Source organism: Myodes glareolus, chromosome 1 (genome assembly GCF_982192425.1).
Source record: "Myodes glareolus chromosome 1, mMyoGla1.1, whole genome shotgun sequence".
NCBI lineage: Eukaryota > Metazoa > Chordata > Mammalia > Rodentia > Cricetidae > Myodes > Myodes glareolus.
This window is the reverse complement of record NC_142026.1, coordinates 58,311,794-58,333,916: the sequence shown is the minus strand read 5'-3', so window position 1 is coordinate 58,333,916 and position 22,123 is coordinate 58,311,794. Positions and strand designations below refer to the sequence as shown.

The following is a 22,123-nucleotide window of genomic DNA, read 5'->3' as shown; positions in this document are numbered from 1 at the left end:
TCAAGAAAGGTTCATGTCCCTGCTCCCTCAACTGCTTATAATTTAAGCCAAAAATCAGCAGACCTTCCCAATTAATGAAGGATCTTGACCATCCTTACATTTCTGGAGGCTTCTGGCTGTAGTTGAGCACAGCACCTGCAGTCTGATACAGTCTTTAGGATGAGGAGGGGGAGGGTGTCAGCTTCCCTGGAAGGGCTTTGGGTCTTATTCAAGCTTCTTGGCTAACAGGATACCTTTGTGATGGGGTCCAGCCAGCGTCTGTCGCCGTTGGGATCTGAGCTCCTCCCTGTCTGTTTTCTGCATCCCATCTCTTGAATGTGGAGTATTAGCACTAAGTTATCTCACTAGCCTTAAGACAAGGGCTTATACAGGAGCCCAAGACGCCGGAATGCTGGGAGGGTGTTTCACCAGCCTTTGACTGACTTAACAGGATGTAAGTAGAAACAGGATGTGGATTCAACAACACCCGGAGAAAACTGGGTGCCCTGATGGTCTCTGCAGGAAGAGACCATGGCAGAGAGAACAATAAATCAAGTAGGTGTTCTCTCCTGATGCTCCAGCAGCCTCACTGAAGGGGAGAGGAGCTGGCTCAGGTTCATCAAAAAGGCAGTGGAACAGTTTCTGAGAATTTCTGGGAACTTAGGGCTTAACGCTATAGTAACCTTGATTCCCTTCCCTTCGAATCCTCACTGTGAACCGGTGTCTGTAACTCCAGGTCCAAGGAACCCTATGCCTCTAGCCCCTATGGACACCTGCATTCATTCTCTCTCTTTCTCTCTCGCTCTCATAATATATATATATATATATATATATATATATATATATATATATATATACACAAACATACATAGATACACATATATAATTGTTTTAACAAAACAATTCCAGGGGATGGAGAGATGGCTCAGAGGTTAAGAGCACTGGCTGCTCTTCAGAGGTTCTGAGTTCAATTCCCAGCAACCATATGGTTCACAACCATCTATAAAGAGATCTGGTGCCCTCTTCTGGCCTGCAGGCACACATGCAAGCAAAACACTTTATGCATAATAAATGAATAAATAAATATAAAAAAGAAACAAAAAGTATATACCCCACTTAGGGTGTTCACAAAAAAAAATATCCAACTGTAAAATAGTATAAAAATATACTATTCAGTGGCCCATTTAAGAGTCCTGTCTCTTTTGCATACAATGCACACTTAGACCATATTATATTACAGGAATGTGCCGCTAAAGGGATTTAATTTTTTAATTTTAATAACAGGACATTTTCAATCTCTGTTGCAACTAGTTAAGAGGCTTGAACTCCATTCTATGCAGATCCACTTGATTCCCTCCCAGCTGTGGCTCAAGGGGCACCCCCACCAGTTTTGTACATTGAAACAGCAAACAAGGCCAGAAGGTGGTGGCACACGCCTTAAGTCCCTGCACTCAGGAGGCAGAGGCAGGCCGATCTCTGTGAGTCGGAGGTCAGCCTGGACTACAGAGTGAGTTCCAGGACAGCCAGGACGATTACACAGAGAAATCCTGTCTTGAAAACAAAATAAAATAAAACCAAGCTAACAAAATGTCAGTCAGGACTGCTCAGAAAGAGTCACGTGCCAGTTGACACAGAGAGGAAGAGGCCTCCAGAGTTAATATAGATATCCTCACAAACAGAAAGAAACAAGGGAGTTGAGAAACCAGAGGGAGTCTTCTAGCGGCTCCGACGGATGGGAAATGTGGGGAACTAGCACACTGTGGGAGAAGGCTAGACTCCATGGGGACTGGGAAGCAGGGGAGAAGAGGCAACAGGAAGGGGATCAGGGATGGCCTCATTGAGTCAGTGACCCCTGGCAGACATTGGCTGGGGGGCGGGGTCTTCATCTACATCTTGGGGAAGAATACTTCAGGCCACTAGAGGTGCAAGAGCAAGCATCCCTAGGGTCAGCATTCCTAGGGAAGGACAAAGGAAGGGCAGGGAAGGAAGGCGCCCTGTGTAACTAGAGCTGGGGACTTGAGTGGAGGAGGTAAGGGCTGAAGGGGATACTACACAGGGGTCTGACCTCTGCGGTCTCTCTGCAGATCGACTACCAGTACTCAAGCCTCCCCGCCTCCCTGAGAGGAGGTCGCCTGCGTGTGTACCAGAGTGGAACGCGAGGCATGATCGAGCTGGACTTTGGGCTGCTGGTCACCTTTGACTGGGATTGCCAGCTGACAGTGAGCCTGCCCAAGCGCTTCCAAGACCAGGTGTGGGGGTTGTGTGGCAACTATAATGGAGACCCTGCTGACGACTTCCGCATGCCTGATGGGAAGCCAACTTCTGATGTCCTGAACTTCACCAAGAGCTGGAAGCTGGATAATGGGGACCCCTTATGTGATGACGGCTGTTACGGCAATTGTCCCTCCTGCACCACAAGCCAGTCCGAGCTCTTTAAGGGAGACCTTTTCTGTGGCATGCTAACTCTGCCCATGGGCCCGTTTGCGGACTGTCACAACTTCCTGGACCCCCAGCCTTTCCTGGAAGAGTGTGTGTACGACATGTGCGTGACAGGAGGGGAGCGCCTCACCCTGTGCCATAGCCTCAGCGCCTACGCTAGAGCCTGTGTGGACCTGGGCATCTCTGTGCGGGAATGGCGGTCACGAACCAACTGCCGTGAGTTACAGCCAGGGTAGGGAGGTCTTGGTGAGGGCCCAGGGAACCGCTGCATCTGCGCAGTAACTGAGCTCTGACTCTGCTTCCGCCTAGTGCAGGCAATAACGAGAACCCTGATGGCCGAGACACCCCCGCTCTGCTACAGTGGGCCCAAGGCTCACAGTACTGAACAGGGACGGGATGCACTGCAATGGTCGGCATGAGAAGGCGCCGAGGCAAAGCTGGAGAGTAGATGGAGAGGGGTGCAGGATGAGACAGCAGGCATTCTAGAGGGATTCGTGACGCCAGTGAAGGTCTCTGTGCAGTTATGGGAGGAGGTTCCTAGAAGAAAAAGGTCCAATTGGAAATCTATGGGAGGGACCAGAATAGGCAGGAAGGGGGAGAAGAAGGATGTGGGTTCCTGACCCAAGGAACCACAGAGGTTTTGCAGGAAAGGTAGCCTGCCAAGTTACAAGATAAAAACCAGTGGTCATTCTCTGCTTGTTACACTCCCGTGGCGCCCCTGCCCCTGGATTAGGCCCCAGAGGACTACTTGCCAGGTACCCATCCACTAACGCAGTCATTCAGTCAGTCAGGAAATACGCCGGTGTCCCACGCTGATGCTGTGGAGGCCACACTAACGTGTCTGTGACCTGTAGGCAGCTCGGGGCAATGCGGCGGGATCATAAAGGATGGTGAGGGAGGAAGGGGACTCGGGTCCAGGGCTTAAGACTAGGACTTCAGAAGGATGGTTAGTCCAGGGGAGACAAAGACATTGTTTGGGCTTGCCTGCATCACTACGGTACCCCGTTGTACAGGAGGCCTCCCTCTCTGAGTCTGTCCATTACCCCTCCCCACCTGTACATCTCTCAGGCTCTGTGGTCGGCTGATAAAGACTCAGCGTGACTGAGTCAGGCTGTGTCCCCACTCCAGCAGAATCCATGTCCTGGAAGGGGAGGGACAGACGGATCAACTATGAAATACCTTCAAAGGACAAAGGAAGTGAGGTCCTGTGACAGTATCGGGAAGCTCGGGGATGACTTTGGAAATCAATGGCCCTAGATCCCAGAGCGCAGCCAGGCAACGGAGTCCAGCCATCATCACAATGATGGCGTGAAGCACCCCTCGTTCAGTCCGTCTAACCAGTGAAATCAGGGTCGTGCCATCCCATTTAGTCCTGGCAAGACTGCGGTACTCACAGCCCAGAGCCATTTGCTCATGGACACATGGGCAAGGAGAAAGCTGGCGTTGGAATCCAGGCTGTGTGGGCTCCTGCAGCCTTTGCTTTTATCTGAAGCATCTGTCTGAGGGAAGGGTAACAATGGCAGAGGGGTGGTTAGTGCAAAGGCTTGAGGTGGGACTCTCGGGACCAGGCACCAGTCCACTGAGGTTAGGGGCAGAGTGATTCAGTAGGGAAATGGGGGGGGGGGTGACAGGGAGATGATGAGGGAAACCCCAGGAGCCTGGGGAGGACTCTGCTCCCCACCCCCAGATGGAGCCATGGGAGGGTGGGGGTGAGGTACATGGTCTGATCCTGCATTCCCAGTCCCTCTGGCTTCTGTGAGGAGCAGATTTGGTACAGGGGACCAGGGCACCAGGCAGGAGGCTGTTGGGGTTCATGGGCTGTGGAAACAGATTCTGGGTGGGCTCGGACAGTGAAAGTCACGGGATTTGCCCACTGATTGGTTGTGCAGGGATGGAGTAGGGGAGACCATTGGGCCCTGAGCATCAAGAAGGTTTGAGTGCCATTAACTGAGGGGTGTGGAGCTCTGAGAAGGCAGCATTGTCTGGGAGAGCCCCCACCTTAGCATGACCCAATCCTTTCTCTCCAACCTTCCAGCCTTGACCTGCCCAGCCAACAGTCACTATGAACTCTGCAGCCCTGCCTGCCCAGCCTCCTGCAACTCAGAAGCTGTACCGGCCAACTGCTCTGGGCGCCCTTGTGTGGAGGGCTGCGTGTGCCTTCCAGGCTTTGTGGTCAATCGTGGCCACTGTGTGCCCGTGTCATCCTGTGGCTGCACCTACCAGGGCCGCCTGCTGGCCCCCGGTCAGGAAGTGTTTGCTGACAACTCCTGCCAGCGCCGCTGCACCTGTGATGCAGCCACCCTGAAGGTGATCTGCAGGGACACGTCAGGATGTCTGCCTGGGGAGCGTTGTGGGGTACAGGATGGCTTCTTGGGTTGCTACCCAGAATACTTCCGCAGCTGCGGGGCATCCGGAGACCCGCACTACAGGAGCTTGGATATGCGGAACTACAATTTCATGGGCACCTGCTCCTACATGCTCACCACCGCGTGTGGCCAGCACCCCTCCCTCCCCGACTTCAAAGTGATTATGGAAAACGAACGTCGGGGAAGTCAGAGTGTGAGCTTCGTACACTCTGTGCAGCTGGAGGCCTATGGAGTCAAGTTGGAGGTGCCCCGGGACTATCCAGGCAAAGTTCTGGTGCGTGCAGCAGCCATGGGACTGGGAAGAGCGTAAACCCGCTGAAAGATTAGTGGTTGGGGTGAAGACAGATGGAGTGGGATTCATTCAACTATCTTTTTTTTTTAAGATTTACTTATTATGTATACAGTATTTTGCCTGCAGGCAGGCCAGAAGAGGGCACCAGATCTCATTACAGATGGTTGTGAGCCACCATGTAGTTGCTGGGATTTGAACTCAGGACCTCTGGAAGAACAGGCAGTGATCTTAACTGCTGAGCCATCTCTCCAACACCATCATTCAACTATCTTATGGCTAAGGTCCAGACCCCAGACTTAGACCCCTGCTATCCCTTCTTGGGATAGCAGTTCTGTGACTGTCCCCCAGCCTGTCTTTCTTTGCCACCAGGAGCCATCATTTCCTGGGTGGTTGTGGAGATTTGATGAATCCACGTCTGCAGGGTCTTTAAAAGAGGTCTTGATGCTCAGTAGGCATTGGTGGTCCCTAGGTTTGTTCTTAAGAAACTTTGGAATATAGACTTATACATTTTCTTAGGAATGGTTCACAGAGCAAGGTACCATGGGACGTGAAATGTCAGGAGCAAAGCGAGCATTAGGTTAGGGAGTAAATGGAGGTCCTCATTCAGTCTCTCAGACTGAGTGAGTGTCTATCCACCCAGACACAGCACCAAGGCTACACTTAGTGAGATCTTGTCTCAGAAAATTCAGCAAACAAGAGAAAAGCCAGTCTGCCTGGCTGCAGCCTCGTCTCTGCACCCTCTTTTGCCCCGTTGGGCCCCACCCTTTCCAGGCTGTTGGTTGTGCTATTCATAACTTGGTAGGACTGAAAACCCAGAGCCCTGGACTAGCTGGCTCAGCAAGGGATAAAGAAAAACCCTTCACACACAAATCCATACCTAGAGGCCAAATGTTCCGCTTCAAGCCTTCCCAAATAGGGTTTGCAAATCCACCGTAAGTCCCATCCTGTGATCAAAGATAGCATCTCTGCCATTCTTGAGTCTTGCTACAGGTAAAGTCAAGTCTACAGACAGCTCTTGCCCACAAAGGAAAATAAAAAGGCAAAAGCCAGGTTTGGTGACGCATACCAAACCCAGCTCTCAGGAGGCAGAGAAAGACAGAACCTTGGGTTTCAATCTAGTGATTTACATATCGAGATCCAGACCAACTAGTTCAAGTGATACCCTGTCTCGATAGATAGGTAGATAGATAGATAGATAGATAGATAGATAGATAGATAGATAGATAGATAGATAGATAGATAGATAGCCTGGTGTACTGGCATACGCCTTTAATCCCAGCATTTGGGAGGCAGAGGCAGGAGGATCTCTGTGAGTTTGAGGCCAGCTTGGTCTATATAGTGACAGACTGTGGGCTATAAGACAGCCAAGACTACAGAAAGACCTTGTCTAAAATGTGTGTGTGTGTAAATGAGTTGTTGAACATTCACACAATAGCTCATAATTATCAGAAGGAAGTTTGGGTAATGGCCAGTGCCCTGAGGAGAGGGACAGTGGACAAATCAAGAGTGGGAAGCATAACTTTCCATATGCCAGGCTCTCTATCCCCCAGTGTTTGGTATGGAACAGCTCTCAATAAAGAGAGGGCATAACTATTAACAGGTGTTAATGACATTGCACCTAAGATTTGACTATTAATTAACAGTGTGTATTAAAACAACTAAATGCCAAGGTCTTGAGAACAGACTAAAGGGAAAAGTTTAGAGTGCTATCAGCACTGTGGAAATGGGCGAAACAGGTACCCTGACCTGACGGTCTTCCTGTATCTCTGTCCAGATGGACGGCATCATTCACTACCTGCCCTTCCAAGCCGCAGGTGGAAAAATCGTGGCGTTCCGCCAAGGCAAATATGCTGTCCTGCGCACAAACTTCGGCCTGACCGTTAGTTTCAACTGGGACACCCATGTGACTGCCAAGGTGCCCAGCAACTATGCTAAAGCTGTGTGTGGCCTCTGTGGGAACTTCAACGGGGACCCTCGTGATGACCTGGGTCTGCAGAGTAAAGGGGAAGCCCTTGACCCTCGAGACTTCGGGAAGAAGTGGCTGGTGACAATGAAGTCTGGCTGCAGAACAGACGAACAACTTCTGTGTCCTAATATGAACAGCGAGATAGTGGCTCAGAACAGAAAGAAGTGCAAGATCCTTCGTGACAGGGACGGTCAGTTCAGGGAATGTTGGAAAGTGCCCGCCTTCAACAGCGCCTTCATAGAATGCATCTATGATAGCTGCCGCATGCCTGGCCAGACTAAGCCACTGTGTGATGTACTGGCCACATACACTGCCATCTGCCAGGCTGAAGGGGTCACTGTGTATCCCTGGAGGAGTGAGAAACTTTGCCGTGAGTACCAGAAGTGGCAACCAGGGGGCTGGATCTGATGTTTGTTCATTAATATACAAGTGACATTGTATTAACCTCTTACGTCTCATGAGGAAGGGGCTGTGCTTTATGCCATGGAACTGAGGGATAGCAACATGACCCTCAGAAGTCATAGACAACAGCACTTACAGCCAACTACACCTGGCCATCCCAAGTTTGATTGCCAGGGACAGCTGTCAACCAAAGGCAATAGGAATGTCTGAAATGAGGCTGCTGTGACCCAGAGACAGAATTTTCCCTCTTCCTTCATTTTACTTTACTTCCATTTAAACGACCAATGTTTCTAGAGCCCACAGAATCGTAGTACGGGGTGCTGCAATCACACGGGGTGGGGAGGTGTTCATTTGGCTTGGTTTCAGTGGGTTTGGGGTTTGGACATCTCTTTCAGTTTCGATTTTATTGTGGTGCTGAGGTGTGACCACAGAGCCTGGCACAAGTTTGGCAAGTTCTGCCAGTGAGCTCAGCCCAGGCTGTTTGGCTGGGAGCTTCCTTTTGCTTTCGTGGAGCTGCTTGACAGATATGTTTGAGTGACTAGGGTTTAGGGAGTGAAATAAGAAATGGTTTGATTTGGTTGGTTGAGTTTTTTAAAGTGTATTTAAGTTTTTTTAAGGTTTATTTATTTTTATTTTATGTGTACGTGTTTTGCCCACATATATGTCTATGCACTGAGGGATATACAGTCCCCAAGGAGGTCAGAAGAGGGCATCCAATCCCCTGGGACTGAACTTAGAGAGCCTTGTGAACCACTATATGCATGTTGTGAGCCAAACCCAGGTTCCCTGCAAGAGCAGCAAGTGCTCTTAACAGCTGAGTCATCTCTCCAAACTCAAGTTTGTTTGTTTGTTGTAACATGAAGTGCTTTCACCATGGTATAAGTAGTTATCTTTAATTACTAAGTAGCACTTAATATTTGAAATTACTAACCTAATCTTTTCTTAGTGTAAAATGAAGAAGCTAATGCTAAACCTACTCACATACTGCATAGATTGTATATACAGGCATGCATAAGCTTATTTAAAACACGTAGCGTGTATTAGCGCTTATGCCCAATGTTAGCAGGATCATTTAAGATACTACAGATTAACCACAAACCACAATTACATCAGAACTGAATCTTATTTCTGAGGCTCACAAACTATGATGAAAAGTGGTGTTCCCTTGACCTACTGAACATGGTGGTTTCTAGAAATAGGGCCACTTGTGTGTGTGCGTGCGTGCGTGTGTGTATGTGTGTGTGTGTGTGTGTGTGTACTTACGTATATTGGGGAATGAACTGTATCTACCCAAGAGTAAACATCTTTGATCTTGATGGCCCCTCTCTCCGCAGCAATGAACTGCCCTCCTCACAGTCACTATGAGCTGTGTCAACGAGGCTGTCCATTGACCTGTGGAGACCTGCCGGTGCCTGGAGGTTGCGGCTCAGACTGCCACGAGGCCTGTGTCTGTGATGAAGGCTTTGTGCTTAGTGGTGAGACTTGTATTCCACTGTCCTCCTGCGGTTGCCTATACCAGGGCGTTTACCACCATGCGGGAGATGACTTCTATCCTGGACCTGAATGCAATTCCATTTGCCACTGTCATAAGGGGGGCCTGGTGTCCTGTCAAGCCTCGTATTGCAGTCCACAGGAGATCTGTAAGGTGTCTTATGGCATCCTCAGGTGTGTGGCTGTGGACTCAGCCACCTGCCGGGTGTCAGGAACTTCCCATTACACCACCTTTGATGGCCGCCACTTTGACTTTATGGGTACCTCTGTGTATGTGCTGGCACAAACCTGCTGGACCCGGCCCGGCCTACAACCGTTCACAGTACTGCAGGAGAATGCGGTCTGGGGCAACGAGCAAGTCGCTGTGACCAAGATGGTCACCATCCAGGTGGCCAACTACACCCTGCAGCTGGTGCAGAATCAGTGGAAGGTCAAGGTGAGAGAGGAGGTGGGGTCCTAGAGGAGATGTGGGCCTTGAGGGCTGATGTGTGAGGCACGGCATGGATGGTGCTCAGTCCTGGAGGGGGTGTTAAGAGGCCCAAGAGAATATTGGAGAAAGTATGGCCTCAACAAGAGGAAATACTGATAGAAAGCCTAGAGTAAGGAGGCCTCAGGGACCTGGAGCCTTCGCCATGTGGCTTTGTCTCTCCTTCTGCTCGATCCTTAACTGACCCTCTCCATAGGTCAATGGACAACCTCATTATACAGCTCATAGTGACCGTGAGGAGGGCAGTGCATTGCTGCAGAGAGAGGGGCTATCAAGATCAAAGATGTTTACTCTTGGGTGGGCACAGTTGATTCCCCAATATACACAAACACACACACACACACACACACACACACACACACACTGCTCACTCCTAGATGGAACCAAGGACACACCAAAGTAAAAATACCACCCAAATATATAAAGGAATATAAACTCAGGGAGCATAAACAACCGAAAGGAAGCTGGGAAAACAAAAGTCCACTCAAGCACAGGTGATGACTGACGAAAGCTGAAACCCTGGAGCTTTCTGTACCACCTTTAGTTAGTTCTGCAAGTGGGAGAGTCTCCAAGCCAAGCAGTCCCTGTTGTTTATAGAACCTTGGGGAAGAGAGACCTTGTGAATCTGCTAAGTTTTAGGAACTTCCTGTGACTTGTGAGTTGCTAGTCCTTATTATGTTCTTCGTCTTATAGAACTTTCCATTAGAACTTCTGAGTTCTCCTGAGTCTCCCTCAAGGATGAAATGTATTCACAGGAAATTTCTATCCAACACTGCCCTAGCCACCTCCTTGGTTTTCTACCTATTAGGAGCACTTGATACAGTCATAGCATAGAAAAATTCAGAATAAGTAAGTTTCAAGGACAGAGGACAATCTGTGACCCCATTGTCCCTTAACAACCATAGCAACAACAATAAAATAGCTACCCATTTTGCATGCTGCCCCCAGGCCCATTGGCTACTAAGCACCTGGCACCCTCACCATCAATTTAACCTAAGATTGTAGCTGTAGAAGGCACCATGATTGGGTACATTTGTTTGGAAGACAAGATCCCATGACTGCTAAAATCCTGTAGCAAGAACAGGATGTGTGTTGCTAAGAAACAGCTCACTGGATTCTGCCCCACACTCGTTGCTTTTCTGAACTGGAAGCATTAGGTCTTACACAGAGACACTTGAGATACACAGGAGTATCCCCCGCTGACATGCAGCACACAGCCATTCTGGTAACAGTAGGTACAAGAGTAGACACATGCCCTGGACATGGGCTACAGTCTTCCCTAAGCCCCAAGCTCTCAGATTAGCACCTGACAAGAAGGCAGATCCAGACACATGGGGACAGTCTCTGTCCATTATTCACGTCTCACCAAACCCTAGCATCCCTGCGACTGTCCATCACTGCAGAGGAAGAAACCGAACCCAGACATTAAATGACTTGCCCTTATTCATGGACAGCCTGCTAGGGAGGATTGGCTGTTGCTGTCTTTAGGACACTCTAGACATGCCTGAGCATGTCTTTCCCCTGCCCTCTCCCCATCTCCTTGCAGCTTTGTAACCCCAGTGTGCAGGGTGTGTGTGTGAGAAAGGGCACATCTGTGGTAACCAGGTGTGCACCTCCAGGCCTGGTTGGAGCCAGAGCCCTCAGGCGATCTTCAGATGAGGGGTGGAGCCTGACTTTGCATCCAGTCACAGGGACAGCAGCAACTCTGAGTGCCCTTGACTGTCCACTTGCAAACACAGTCCCAGCCACGGGAGGGGCTCACTTTGGGGTGAGACACAGCCCAAGCATTTGCACAGGTTATGTATCAGATTCCCTAGGTGGCACTCTGCAGACAAAGCACCTGATCCCCCTAGACAGACAGGGCTCAGAGGGGTAAAGGGTGGGCTGTGCTTCAGGCCAGCGTGTGCCTCCATGTCACCTGGTAACGAAGGATCCCCTCACCCAGGCTGGTGAGGTCACTACCCCTCTGAGACCTGTAACAGTTTCCTGGTGGCTGCTGTGACAAAATGCCACAAGCTTGCTGACTTAAAGCCACACGTTGGGCTGGTGAGTTGACTCAGCGGGTAAAGGCACTGAACAGCAAGCTTAACAACCTAGGTTCAATCTCTGAGACCCACGTGGTGGAAGGAAAGAACCAGTTCTCAAAATCTGCCCTCCGACATCCATGTCTGTGCTCCCTCTCACAAGTAAATACTGAAAGAAAATGTAACTTAACAGCTTTTTAAAAATCACATGTTTATTTAAGTCGAGATGGCAACAAGTCCACGCCCCCTCCGGAGGCTGCAGAGGAGGAGCTTTCTTGCCTCTCCAGCTTTTGGTGGCTCTAGGATGTCCCTAGGCTTACAGAGCCAACCCTCCGTCCCGACTGCTGGGTCTTCCCATGCCGCCCGCCGTGGTCTCTGTCCTACTCCACTACCTCCCAGGGCACTTGTCATTAAATTTAGAGGCCACTCTGATCCATGGTGTCCTCATGTCAAGACTGTAACTTTTAATGACACCAACAAAGACCCTTTCCCAAATGTGGTCATATTTCAAGATCTTGGCTAGGATTAGGCACAGTTATTATACATATTTTTACAAACATGGAATCTGAGGCCCAGAAACAAGGGGTCACTCTAGATTTCAGTGTCAGACAGGGACATCTGGGGACAAACTAGGAATATTTAGTGACTCACTGCCTCGAAGCGTGCCCTTTGAAGCTTGGCATTCCTCACTTTCCAGGTGAACGGCGTGACCACGAAGATGCCTGTGATTCTGGATGGAGGCAGTGTTCAGGCCTTCCAGCACGGCTTAGATGTGGTCATCAAGACCAGGTTTGGCCTGCACGTGTCCTATGATCTCAACAGCAACGTGCGTGTCACCATTCCCCATAACTACTATAAACACATGTGTGGCATGTGTGGGGACTACAATGAAGACCCCAAGAATGACTTCCAGAAGTCCGATGGCTCACAGGCTGTCAGTCCCAGTGAGCTGGGTAACTCCTGGGAGAAGACTGTGCCAGGCTCTTCCTCCAAGCCCCAACCTGCCTGCAAACCGGGACAGGACTGCAAACCGAAGTGTTCCCCAACCATGGAGAAAAAATATCATGATAACCAGTTCTGCGGACTGCTCACCAACCTCACGGGGCCACTGGCTGACTGCCACAAGCTGATTGACCCCCAGGATCCCTTGAAAGACTGTGTCTTTGATCTCTGCCTGGGTGGCGGCAACCTGAGCATTCTCTGCAGCAGCATTCATGCCTATGTGAGTGCCTGCCAGGCAGCTGGAGGGCACGTCAAGCCGTGGAGGACCAAAACCTTTTGTCGTGAGTGATGGGACACTGAGGGCTGGGACAGGGGAAACTTGGGGGATAGAAGAGGTAGAACCCCAGCCCCCACCCTCATCAGCGCCCCCTTCTCACAGCAATGCAGTGCCCCGCTCACAGCCACTACGAGATCTGCGCAGACACCTGCTCCCTGGGCTGCTCAACCATCACCACCCCGATAGAGTGCCTGGACACGTGTTCTGAGGGCTGCGAATGTGACACCGACTACCTGCAGAGCATCACAGGCTGTGTGCCCATGGAGAAATGCGGCTGCCACCACAATGGTGTCTACTATGAGGTAGGAACCCAGCCATCCAGACAGAACCTGGAACTTCCTCCTGAACCAACCCCTACTTCTCATCGGCGCTCTAGCCTTCCCACCACCCAACTTCCTGACTATCTCTCTGCCCACATCTGTCCCCTCCCCTCACCTTGACTGGGTACACCTTGTCCTCGTCCAGTCCTTAATTTTCCTCCTTCTGGTCTACCCTCCTCATGGCAGTGGTAAAGACCTCTCCAAACATCACTACGAATCGTGATGTTTTAAACTCTCTCCTGGCTCCTGAAGTCAAGACTTAACCTTTTTGTACCATGCCTGGGCCAAGATGGCTCCCCCACTGTCAGTCAGCTTGGTGGAGTCCTGCTCTACTGAGATAAAGATCATCTGGAAGAAAGGAAAAGCTTCTCAAGTGGTGGTCCTGGGCACTTGATTCTGCAGGTGCTTGAGAGCGGCAAGCAGGGCAGAGCAGGTGGCGGCCTCTAGTGTCACAGCTCTGGATCAGGCTTGGGTAACAAGTCCTTTAGCTTGGAAGTTTCACGATTCTTGTTAATGCAAAGCTCTCTGGAACTCTTCCAGCCACCAGAGCCCGCTGTTTCTCTTCTGGCTCTTCACAGCCTCCTGTCCTCCTTCATCCTTCCTAATTCTGCCCCGCCCTCTATCCCCACTGCAGCTGTTATCTCCCATCCTTCAGCTGTCAATCAGCCAGCCGCTCTGCTGCTTTTGCAGTCCGGCCCTCCGCTAATTCAGCTGGTCTCTCCTTCGGCGGTCTCCTTCGGCAGTCAAGCTTGCAACATTTCCACTTCGGCTTGCTGGGCTGCCATTGCCACTCCATTGTCTCTGCTGCCACCGCACTCTGCCATCTGTCTCGCTGCTCTCTTCGTGTTGCCAGCTCAGCCCTCAATACTGAAAAGCAGGCCAAAAAGATCACTCAGCGGAGGCCTTTTATTTGGCCTACTCTCCTAACACCACGGAACTGGTGACTGTTCCACGCACAGGGGACCGGGCTGTCTCACGGCTGATTTGCTAGAGAAGCTGAACAGCATGCTTACACTGCCTTGCAGGGGTGTTTGCACCAATCACAGCTTCGCCTCTTCCGCAGCAGCCAATGACAATCACTACCAGGCCAGAGGGGGAAGCTCTTTGCCTCCAGTTTAGAACCGAGTATAGGGTCACCGAGAGCTCACAAAGATCTGTGATGGGGAAAGGGCTGGTAAAAACCAAGTCTTGGCTAAAGCTGCACCGTCAGGGGCCAGAACAACCAGCTCTAACCTTCTCTGCAGATCCACGGAGCGCTCAAAGCCACAGCTGCTGACATGAGCTTAATCTGGCTGGCTCGTTTGAGTGACAGTCCTTCTGCTCAAGAAAGCTACAACCGCAAGAGAGGGTCCTATAGCTGAAAAGCAGGGAACCAGACTACCTGATCCTCCAATATCTTAGATTATAATAGTTTTTAAGATTTATTTTTATTTTTTATGTGAGCATTCTGTTTGCTTGTATGTCTGTGCACCATGTGTGCTCCTGGCTGGTGTCAGCAAAGAAACCAGAAGAGGCATCAGATCCTTTGGGACAGGAGTTCCAGATGGCTGTGAGCCACCGTGTGGGTGCTGGGAATCAAACCCTAGTCCTTCAGAAGAGCAGCCAGTGCTCTTAGTCACTGAGCCATTACTCCAGTCCCAGTTTATAACAGTTGCCGGTGTCCTCTCCTGTTTCCCAGGACCAGAGAGGAGATTTTATGTTATAGCAGCTGCTTGCTCCCTGTGCTTCCTCCTCCTTCTCCCCTACATAGAGCGCTGCCTTAACTTGTGGTTGTGAGTGTGTGTGTTTATGTGGGGGGTGGGGGGGTGTTTGTGTGTGTTTGTGTGTCTGTGTGTATGTTTGTGTGTGTTTGGGTGTTCATGTGTATTTGTCTGTGCATGTGTGTGTGTTTGTCTGTGCGTGTGGGGTGTTTGTGTGTGTCTGCCTGTGGGGGGTTGTATGTGTGTCCTTGTGCATGTGTGTTTGTCTGTGTGTTTGCGTGTGTCTGCGTGTGTGCTGAAACTCTGCCTTGTTTATAGAACTGTGAAGATCCTGAGAGCAGTGTCCTCCCTGTACTTCTCTTCCCATGAACAATAACAATGAAAGCAAATGCGTGACACTGCCCAGGGCCTGTCTGATGCACATATACACATCACACAGATAGAGACGTTTCATTATGAAATCAAACGTAATGTTACAAGAAGAGTGAAATATTTTACCATGCTCATCGAGCACATGCGTAGTGGCATATAACACGGTACACCTGTTCATCACTTAGCTTTAACAAGAATTGTCTTTTCCCCAGTCTTGCTTCACCATTACCCCTTTATGAAACAGCCTGGATTACTGAACAGGCGTCTCTCTGCTTTCACCTGTACTTTTAAGCATTATATGAACTCTGTCGTACTGTCCTCATTCTGTCCTATTATATCTACAGCCTGCAGATGAGGAAAGCAGGACATAAAGATATTAAGTCATCTTGTCTTGGGTCTGGAATGAGCAGTCTGCACCAGAGCCTTTGCTGTTTGGTTTTGATGGTCTTGGCATGTGGCCCTAAGTGACTCACTATGCAGTCCAGACTGGTCTCAAACTTTCAGCAATCCTCTTGCCTCGGCCTCCCTAGTGATAAGATGACACACGCCACTCTGCCTGCTTGCTTTGTTTTCATTGACTGTTTAACTCTGCTTCTAAACAGTGCACATTTTGGAACGAATGGGTGACTACACGAATAGTGAATGAGTAGTTGAATGAGTTGGGCCTCACGGTCCCCTGTGCCTCAGCTTCACTGACAATGGACCATGCTGCAGAGTCGCCACTGTGTGTGCTCTCTTTGCCCAGAAGACTGAGAATGCCGGAGTCAGCACCCTGCTCTCGTTACTGATGGCAATGCTCTCTGTCCCCACAGCCAGAGGAATCGGTTCTCATTGAAAGTTGCCAGCAGCAGTGTGTGTGCCATTCAGGAGAAGGCATGGTGTGCAAGGATCACAGCTGCAATCCAGGACAGGTGTGCGAGCCCTCAGGAGGCATCCTGACCTGCGTCACCAAAGGTGCTGTGCAGTGGGGCTGGGCTGGTGTGGGGGGGACACAGGACAGAGGCTGGGAGCTGAGGGGGACATGACTTCATGGTGAGAAGTGCAAAGACCTGTGGATTGAGGTGTCAGACTTCGGGCGGGGATTCCAGGAGCCAAGGGCAGAGGTTACCCAGTCTGGGTGTCAAGGAACCTTAAGGGATTTGAGGCTGCGGGACCCTCAGGACAAGATTTTGATGGTGGAGATCTGCACAGGGCTGTGGGACTGGACAGCAGTGACAGCTGGGGTTTAACAGGTGGACCACTTGGGGAGCCCCATTAGGCAAAGCCGTGGGCTTATTGACTGTGGAGGACTGGTTATTTGCGGGACGTAACTTTCTCGGGCGCCACTGCTATGCCTCCCTAATACGAACAGCTGTGGGGTCCTATCCACAGCCCTTTGGGGGTGTGTTTTGTACTTATAGGGCACACAGATAGCTGTGGATGATCTAGAGGATGGTTCTGCTTACGTCATATAATACTGAGGAGCAGAACTTTAAACTGCAGGGCAGATTCAAAGCAGGCTGCTTGACCCTGCAGACAAATGCACACGGTCATTCTCCCAGCTGCTGTCTACTGATTCCAAACCAAAGCTTGCAGCAACTTTAGTCTGTACAGAGTCCCAGACTAAGGCTCGAGGTTCAGCTAACTAATTGTTAAGTGTGTATGTGTGTCCCATAAGTGGAGACATGGATATAGTGACACTAACACAGAGCCTCGGACATGGACACTGTCTACATCCAAGTAATGAGACTCCTAAGACAGAACACACCACCACCCGTGAATGGAGCTAACACCTCATGCCATGAGATTTAGACTGGGGATTGAGTCCAAGTGTGAAATGTTGAGGCCCCAGACTCAGAAATCTCACCAGGAAATCCCAAACCTGAGGTCTTGAGCCTAAGAACAAGAGACTAGAGTCCAGAAGGTGTTTGGTCCCCTGGAACTGGAGTTACAGATGGCTGTGAGCCTCCATGGGAATGCTATGAACCTATTCCAGGTCTTCTGCAAGAGCAACAAGTGCTCTTGCCTACGGGGCCATCTCTCTGACGTTTTCTTCCATAGCAACCCTAGGACCTAGGACTTACATGTCAACTCCGTTGCTGGAAATCTGATCTCCCGTGACAACGTTCAAAGCCAATATCCCTGGCTCATTCTGAGTTAGATTCTGGGAACAGGTATGCTTGTAGTGGGCAGTCACTCAAGAACATGTCTCCTGTTTCCACAGACCCGTGCCAAGGTGTTACCTGTCGGTCCCAGGAAACATGCACAGAGAAAGGTGGCAAGGGTGTGTGCGTGCCCAATTATGATGCCAAATGCCTGGTGTGGGGAGACCCTCACTATCATTCCTTCGATGGCTTGAACACTAACTTCCATGGGACCTGCAGCTACCTGCTGGCAGGGAGTGTCTGTCCTGGGGTCAACACTGATGGTCTGACTCCCTTCACGGTCATCACCAAGCACGAGAGCCAGGGCAACCCTGCTGTATCCAGTGTGAAGAAGGTCACCGTGACTACTTACAACACCAGCATCACCATCCACAAGAAGGAGATTGGCAGAGTCCAGGTACGTTCAGTAGGGTGGCTGCTCAGGCTCTCAAAGGACCTTTTAGACCTCTCGGTCAAACGAGAGGTCTAAAATAGATGTGGATGCCAGGTCTCGTACCCGAGAGCAAGTGGTAAGACCTGGTGGTGACCATGCCAGTCAGGAGGAAGCCCATGGCAGGAGGAGGGCAGGAACGGTGACAGCAGAGCTCCAATTCCACGCTTGCTGCTCCCTTGACCCCACTGGTCTCCCTCTCTCTCCAGGTGAATGGAGTTCTGATGGCCTTGCCTGTCTATCTGGCTGGTGGGCGGATTTCAGTGGTCCACGGGGGCTCCAAGGCTATGCTGGTGACAGACTTCGGGCTTCAAATCATCTATGACTGGAACTGGAGGGTAGAGGTTGTACTGTCAAGTAGCTATTATGGTGCAGTGTGTGGGCTCTGTGGAAACATGGACAAAAACCCCCAAAATGACCAAGTCTTCCCTAACGGCACAGCGGCATCCTCAATACCCACCTGGGGTGGCAGCTGGCAGATTCCAGGGTGGGACCCTCTTTGCTGGAATGAATGTCAGGGTTCCTGTCCAGTGTGTCCAGAGGACCGAGTGGAGGAGTATGAGGGTCCTGGCTACTGTGGACCTCTGGCTCCTGACACAGTGGGCCCCTTCACCAGCTGCCATGCCCATGTGCCTCCTGAGGACTTCTTCAAGGGCTGCGTGCTGGATGTCTGCCTGGGCGGTCAAGTCAAAGACATACTATGCCAGTCACTGGCTGCCTATGCTGCTGCCTGCCAGGCTGCTGGCATCCAAATCAAGGACTGGAGGACTCAGGCTGACTGTGGTGAGTGGTGGGGACCAGAGCAAGGGCTGGGCTGGCTCCACTCCCACCCTTTGGGTCTTTCTGCTGGCTGCTGTTTGTCGCTGTCTCCTGGCTGTCTCTGTGTGTCCCCTGTTCATCATCTCTGTCTGCCTCTCACGCCATCTGCTCTACTTTGTCTCGGCTTCCCTCCCCGACTGCATCACTGCATCTGGGAGTCTCCCTGTCCCCTTCTGTCTCTGCTGATGTCTCTTGCCACTCCGTGCCCAGAGGCCACTCCAACACCATTTTTCATTTCTCTCCCGCCCTTCATCTGCCCACAGAGATGGCCTGCCCTGACAACAGCCACTATGAGCTCTGTGGCCCACCCTGTCCAGCCAGCTGCCCGCCCCCTGCACGCCACACAACCCCAGCTGCATGTGACGGGCCCTGTGTGGAGGGGTGCCAGTGTGACCAGGGCTTCGTGCTGAGTGCTGAGGAGTGTGTTCCCCTGAACAGTGGCTGTGGCTGCTGGGTCAATGGCACATACCATGAAGCAGGCACCGAGTTTTGGACTGATGCCAGCTGCTCTGAGAGGTGTCGCTGTGGACCTGGAGGTGAATCCCTGGTGTGCACGTCTGCCAGCTGCAGGCCAGATGAGAAGTGTGCCTTGTTGCCCTCCGGCCAGCTCAGCTGCCAACCTACAAGCATAGCTGAGTGCATAGTCTTGGGCGATCCCCATTACATCACCCTCGATGGGCACCAGTTTGAATTCCAAGGCACCTGCGAGTACCTGCTGAGCGCACCCTGCCATGCACCACCCGCAGGGACTGAAAACTTCAATGTCACTGTGGTCAATGAGCACAGGGGCAGCCAGGCGGTCAGCTACACCCGCAGTGTCACTCTGAATATCTACGGCCTCAGCCTGACCCTTAGCGCCCGCTGGCCAAGGCAGCTACAGGTGAGTGGGCTGTGGGCCACGAAGCCTCTGCTGGACAGGAGAGATGAGGGATGGACCATTCCCAGCTTGGCAGGACCATGATGCTGGGTTCAGCCTACATTGTGAAAGCTAGAAAGCAATGGCTTTCTAGGGAAAGCTAGAAGCAAAGGCTTCTCCAGACTCAGCCTTCCATTATTCCTCTGTAGGGAGGAGTGTTGAAAGTACCTGCTTCACGGTAGCACAGAGAACAAATGTTACTTGTGTCTTTACTATTGATAACCAGCAGGCATGTGCTTAAGATTACTAATACTGAATGGTGTAGACTGGATTGGAGCCTGTATAGACGGTGCTAAATTCACTCCTCCCTCCCACATCCGCAGGTGAATGGAGAGATGATAATGCTGCCTTTCGAGCTGGACTCACGACTGCTTGTTCACATGAGCGGCACAGGCTTGGTGGTAAACACCACCTGGGGGCTCTCCCTGGCTTTCGAAGACAATTTCCTGCGCCTGCACGTGCCTGCAGCCTATGCAGGCGCCCTCTGTGGCCTATGCGGGAACTACAACAAAAATCCCAATGACGATGAGACAGCAGTGAGGAAACCTGAGAGCTGGAAGGTGGGCGGAGCCCCAGGCTGTGACCAGTGCATGAATGGGCAGTGCCCACAGCCCTGCACACCTGAGCAACGGGAACCCTTCCGTGGCCCCAACGCCTGCGGCATCATCACAGCCCCCGCAGGTCCACTAGCACCCTGCCACAGCCTCGTGCCACCCACGCAGTACTTCGAGGCTTGCTTGCTGGATGCCTGTCAAGTTCAGGGCCATCCAGGAGGTCTCTGTCCTGCCGTGGCCAGCTATGTGGCAGCTTGTCAGGATGCTAGGGCCCATCTTGGAGAGTGGAGGAAACCAGACTTCTGTCGTGAGTACTGACCCTTGCAGCTCCACACAGACAGGGTCTCCCCCAACTCTTTCCAGGGGCTCTAAGACAAGAGCCCTGTTGTTCCAGTGAAGCTCAAGGCCCAGCCCCACCACCTCCTGTCAGAGGAACATCCTGGCACTGATATTGAAAACCACCAGTGGGGTAGGGAAGGACCCAGCTACGCACTCGAAGTCACACAGCCTGGGTGCAGACCACTCTGGAAGGGACATTTTGCTAGTGGACTTGGATATGACCAGTGACAGTTACTCAGCAAGGAGCCCCTGTCAGAGGTCAAGGGAGTTACACCCAGTCAGAAGCCCCTGGACCATCTCCCACACTGGACCACTGCCACACACACAAGAGTAGTCAGAGAGCCCAGTGAGACCCTACACCGCCTGCCACACACTGGTCAGACGTCAAACCCCCTCAGCTGGAATCAGGACCTGTCCTGGGCAGATTCAAGCAGACTGAATCAGGAGGTGGGGGGCAGCACATTCGGGCAGATCTGCTGAGTAGGGGCACCCTGTCAATGGCACCCAATCACATACACACTGGCAGGGTCGCACCCTGAGACGGAGCATGTCTGAGAGACCAGCGGGTGCTCCAGTCATGTCGGCACCATCTTCCTTCTCTTCAGTCAGGGTGACAGATCTCCCACACTCATGGGTCCCTAGTCATGCACCCCGATGCAGCCGTAATCGGTTCTGGTCTGTTCTGGTCAGATGCATGTGGTTGCATCCCCCAGAAGGTCCCTTGCCTTAGAAGTATTTGTCAGGATGGCACATGCTTCTCAGGGAGACGAGGTCACACCCCAACACCTGAGCTCCCAAATCAGTGCCCCTGTCATATGTCCTATGTCAGGTCCCATAGCAATCCAGCGGCACCGGCTTGTCTCAGGCAGGCTCTTGCACACCAGCCCTTCTGCTGCCACCACTGCCTCTGCCTGACTCTCCCTTGCTCTATCCCCACAGCCATCCAGTGTCCTGCCAACAGTCACTACCAGCTCTGTGGCGACTCCTGCCCTGTGAGTTGCCCAAGCCTCTCGGCCCCCGAGGGCTGTGAAACCACCTGCCGTGAGGGCTGTGCCTGTGATTCTGGCTTTGTGCTCAGTGGTGACACCTGTGTGCCCGTGGGCCAGTGCGGCTGCCTCTACAATGGACGCTACTACCAGCTGGGTGCCACGTTCTACCCAGGCCCTGAGTGTGAATGGCTCTGTGAGTGTAAGTCAGATGGGCAGGTCACCTGCCAGATAGAGTCCTGTGGTATCCACGAAGAGTGCCGGTTAGTGGATGGCGTACGTGCCTGCTATCCCAAAAGCTCTAAACTAATGATGGTCCTTAATGGCATTCATTATGTCACACCCGATGGACTGGTCTATGACCTTTATGGCTCCTGCTCCTACATCTTGGCACAAGTCTGCCACCCGAAACCTGGAGATGAGGAGTTCTCCATTGTGCTTGAGAAGAACTTGGCAGGTGAACCCCAGCGAGTGGTGGTTACCGTGGCGGGCCATGTTGTGGTCCTGGCTCGAGGGCCACAGGTGAGTAGACACAAACCTGTTCTGATAGAGGGACACATGTAGGGTCATCTGGAGTCATGCCCTACGTTGGAAGTTCTTAGGGGACACTGACAACTTAGACTCCTGGGAGCAGGCCGGGCAGTGGTGGCTCACACCTTTAATTCCAGCACTCAGAGGCAGAGGCAGGTGGATCTCTGTGAGTTTGGGGCCAGCCTGGTCATCAAGAGCTAGTTCCAGGACAAGCTCCAAAAGCTACAGAGAAACCTGGTCTCAAAAAACCAAAAGAAAGGGGGGTGGGGAGTCCTGAGATCACCACA

The 22,123-nt window shown here is 51.6% G+C and overlaps 1 protein-coding gene and 1 long non-coding RNA gene across 4 annotated transcripts in view; one reads left to right on the top strand and one right to left on the bottom strand.

Annotated features, from left to right (window-relative positions):
* Positions 1–14,058, bottom strand: part of LOC125404400 (uncharacterized) — a 45,300-nt gene extending 31,242 nt beyond the window's left edge. For 2 of the 3 annotated variants that reach the window (XR_015738156.1, XR_015738157.1), the window contains exon 1: positions 13,325–14,058. This is a non-coding gene — a long non-coding RNA (uncharacterized LOC125404400). The remainder of the gene's footprint in view (positions 1–13,324) is intronic. The other variant, XR_015003519.2, reaches the window with a different exon arrangement.
* LOC146896032 (IgGFc-binding protein-like) overlaps positions 2,127–22,123 on the top strand; it is a 28,169-nt gene continuing 8,172 nt past the window's right edge. The window contains exons 1-12 of the mRNA XM_087907324.1: positions 2,127–2,634; positions 4,454–5,058; positions 6,851–7,412; positions 8,779–9,371; positions 12,144–12,729; positions 12,828–13,027; positions 15,930–16,071; positions 17,321–17,658; positions 17,901–18,474; positions 18,774–19,390; positions 19,750–20,287; positions 21,259–21,827. Of these exons, the coding sequence (XP_087763450.1) occupies positions 2,142–2,634; positions 4,454–5,058; positions 6,851–7,412; positions 8,779–9,371; positions 12,144–12,729; positions 12,828–13,027; positions 15,930–16,071; positions 17,321–17,658; positions 17,901–18,474; positions 18,774–19,390; positions 19,750–20,287; positions 21,259–21,827 (5,817 nt within the window). The 5' untranslated portion in view covers positions 2,127–2,141. The remainder of the gene's footprint in view (positions 2,635–4,453; positions 5,059–6,850; positions 7,413–8,778; positions 9,372–12,143; positions 12,730–12,827; positions 13,028–15,929; positions 16,072–17,320; positions 17,659–17,900; positions 18,475–18,773; positions 19,391–19,749; positions 20,288–21,258; positions 21,828–22,123) is intronic.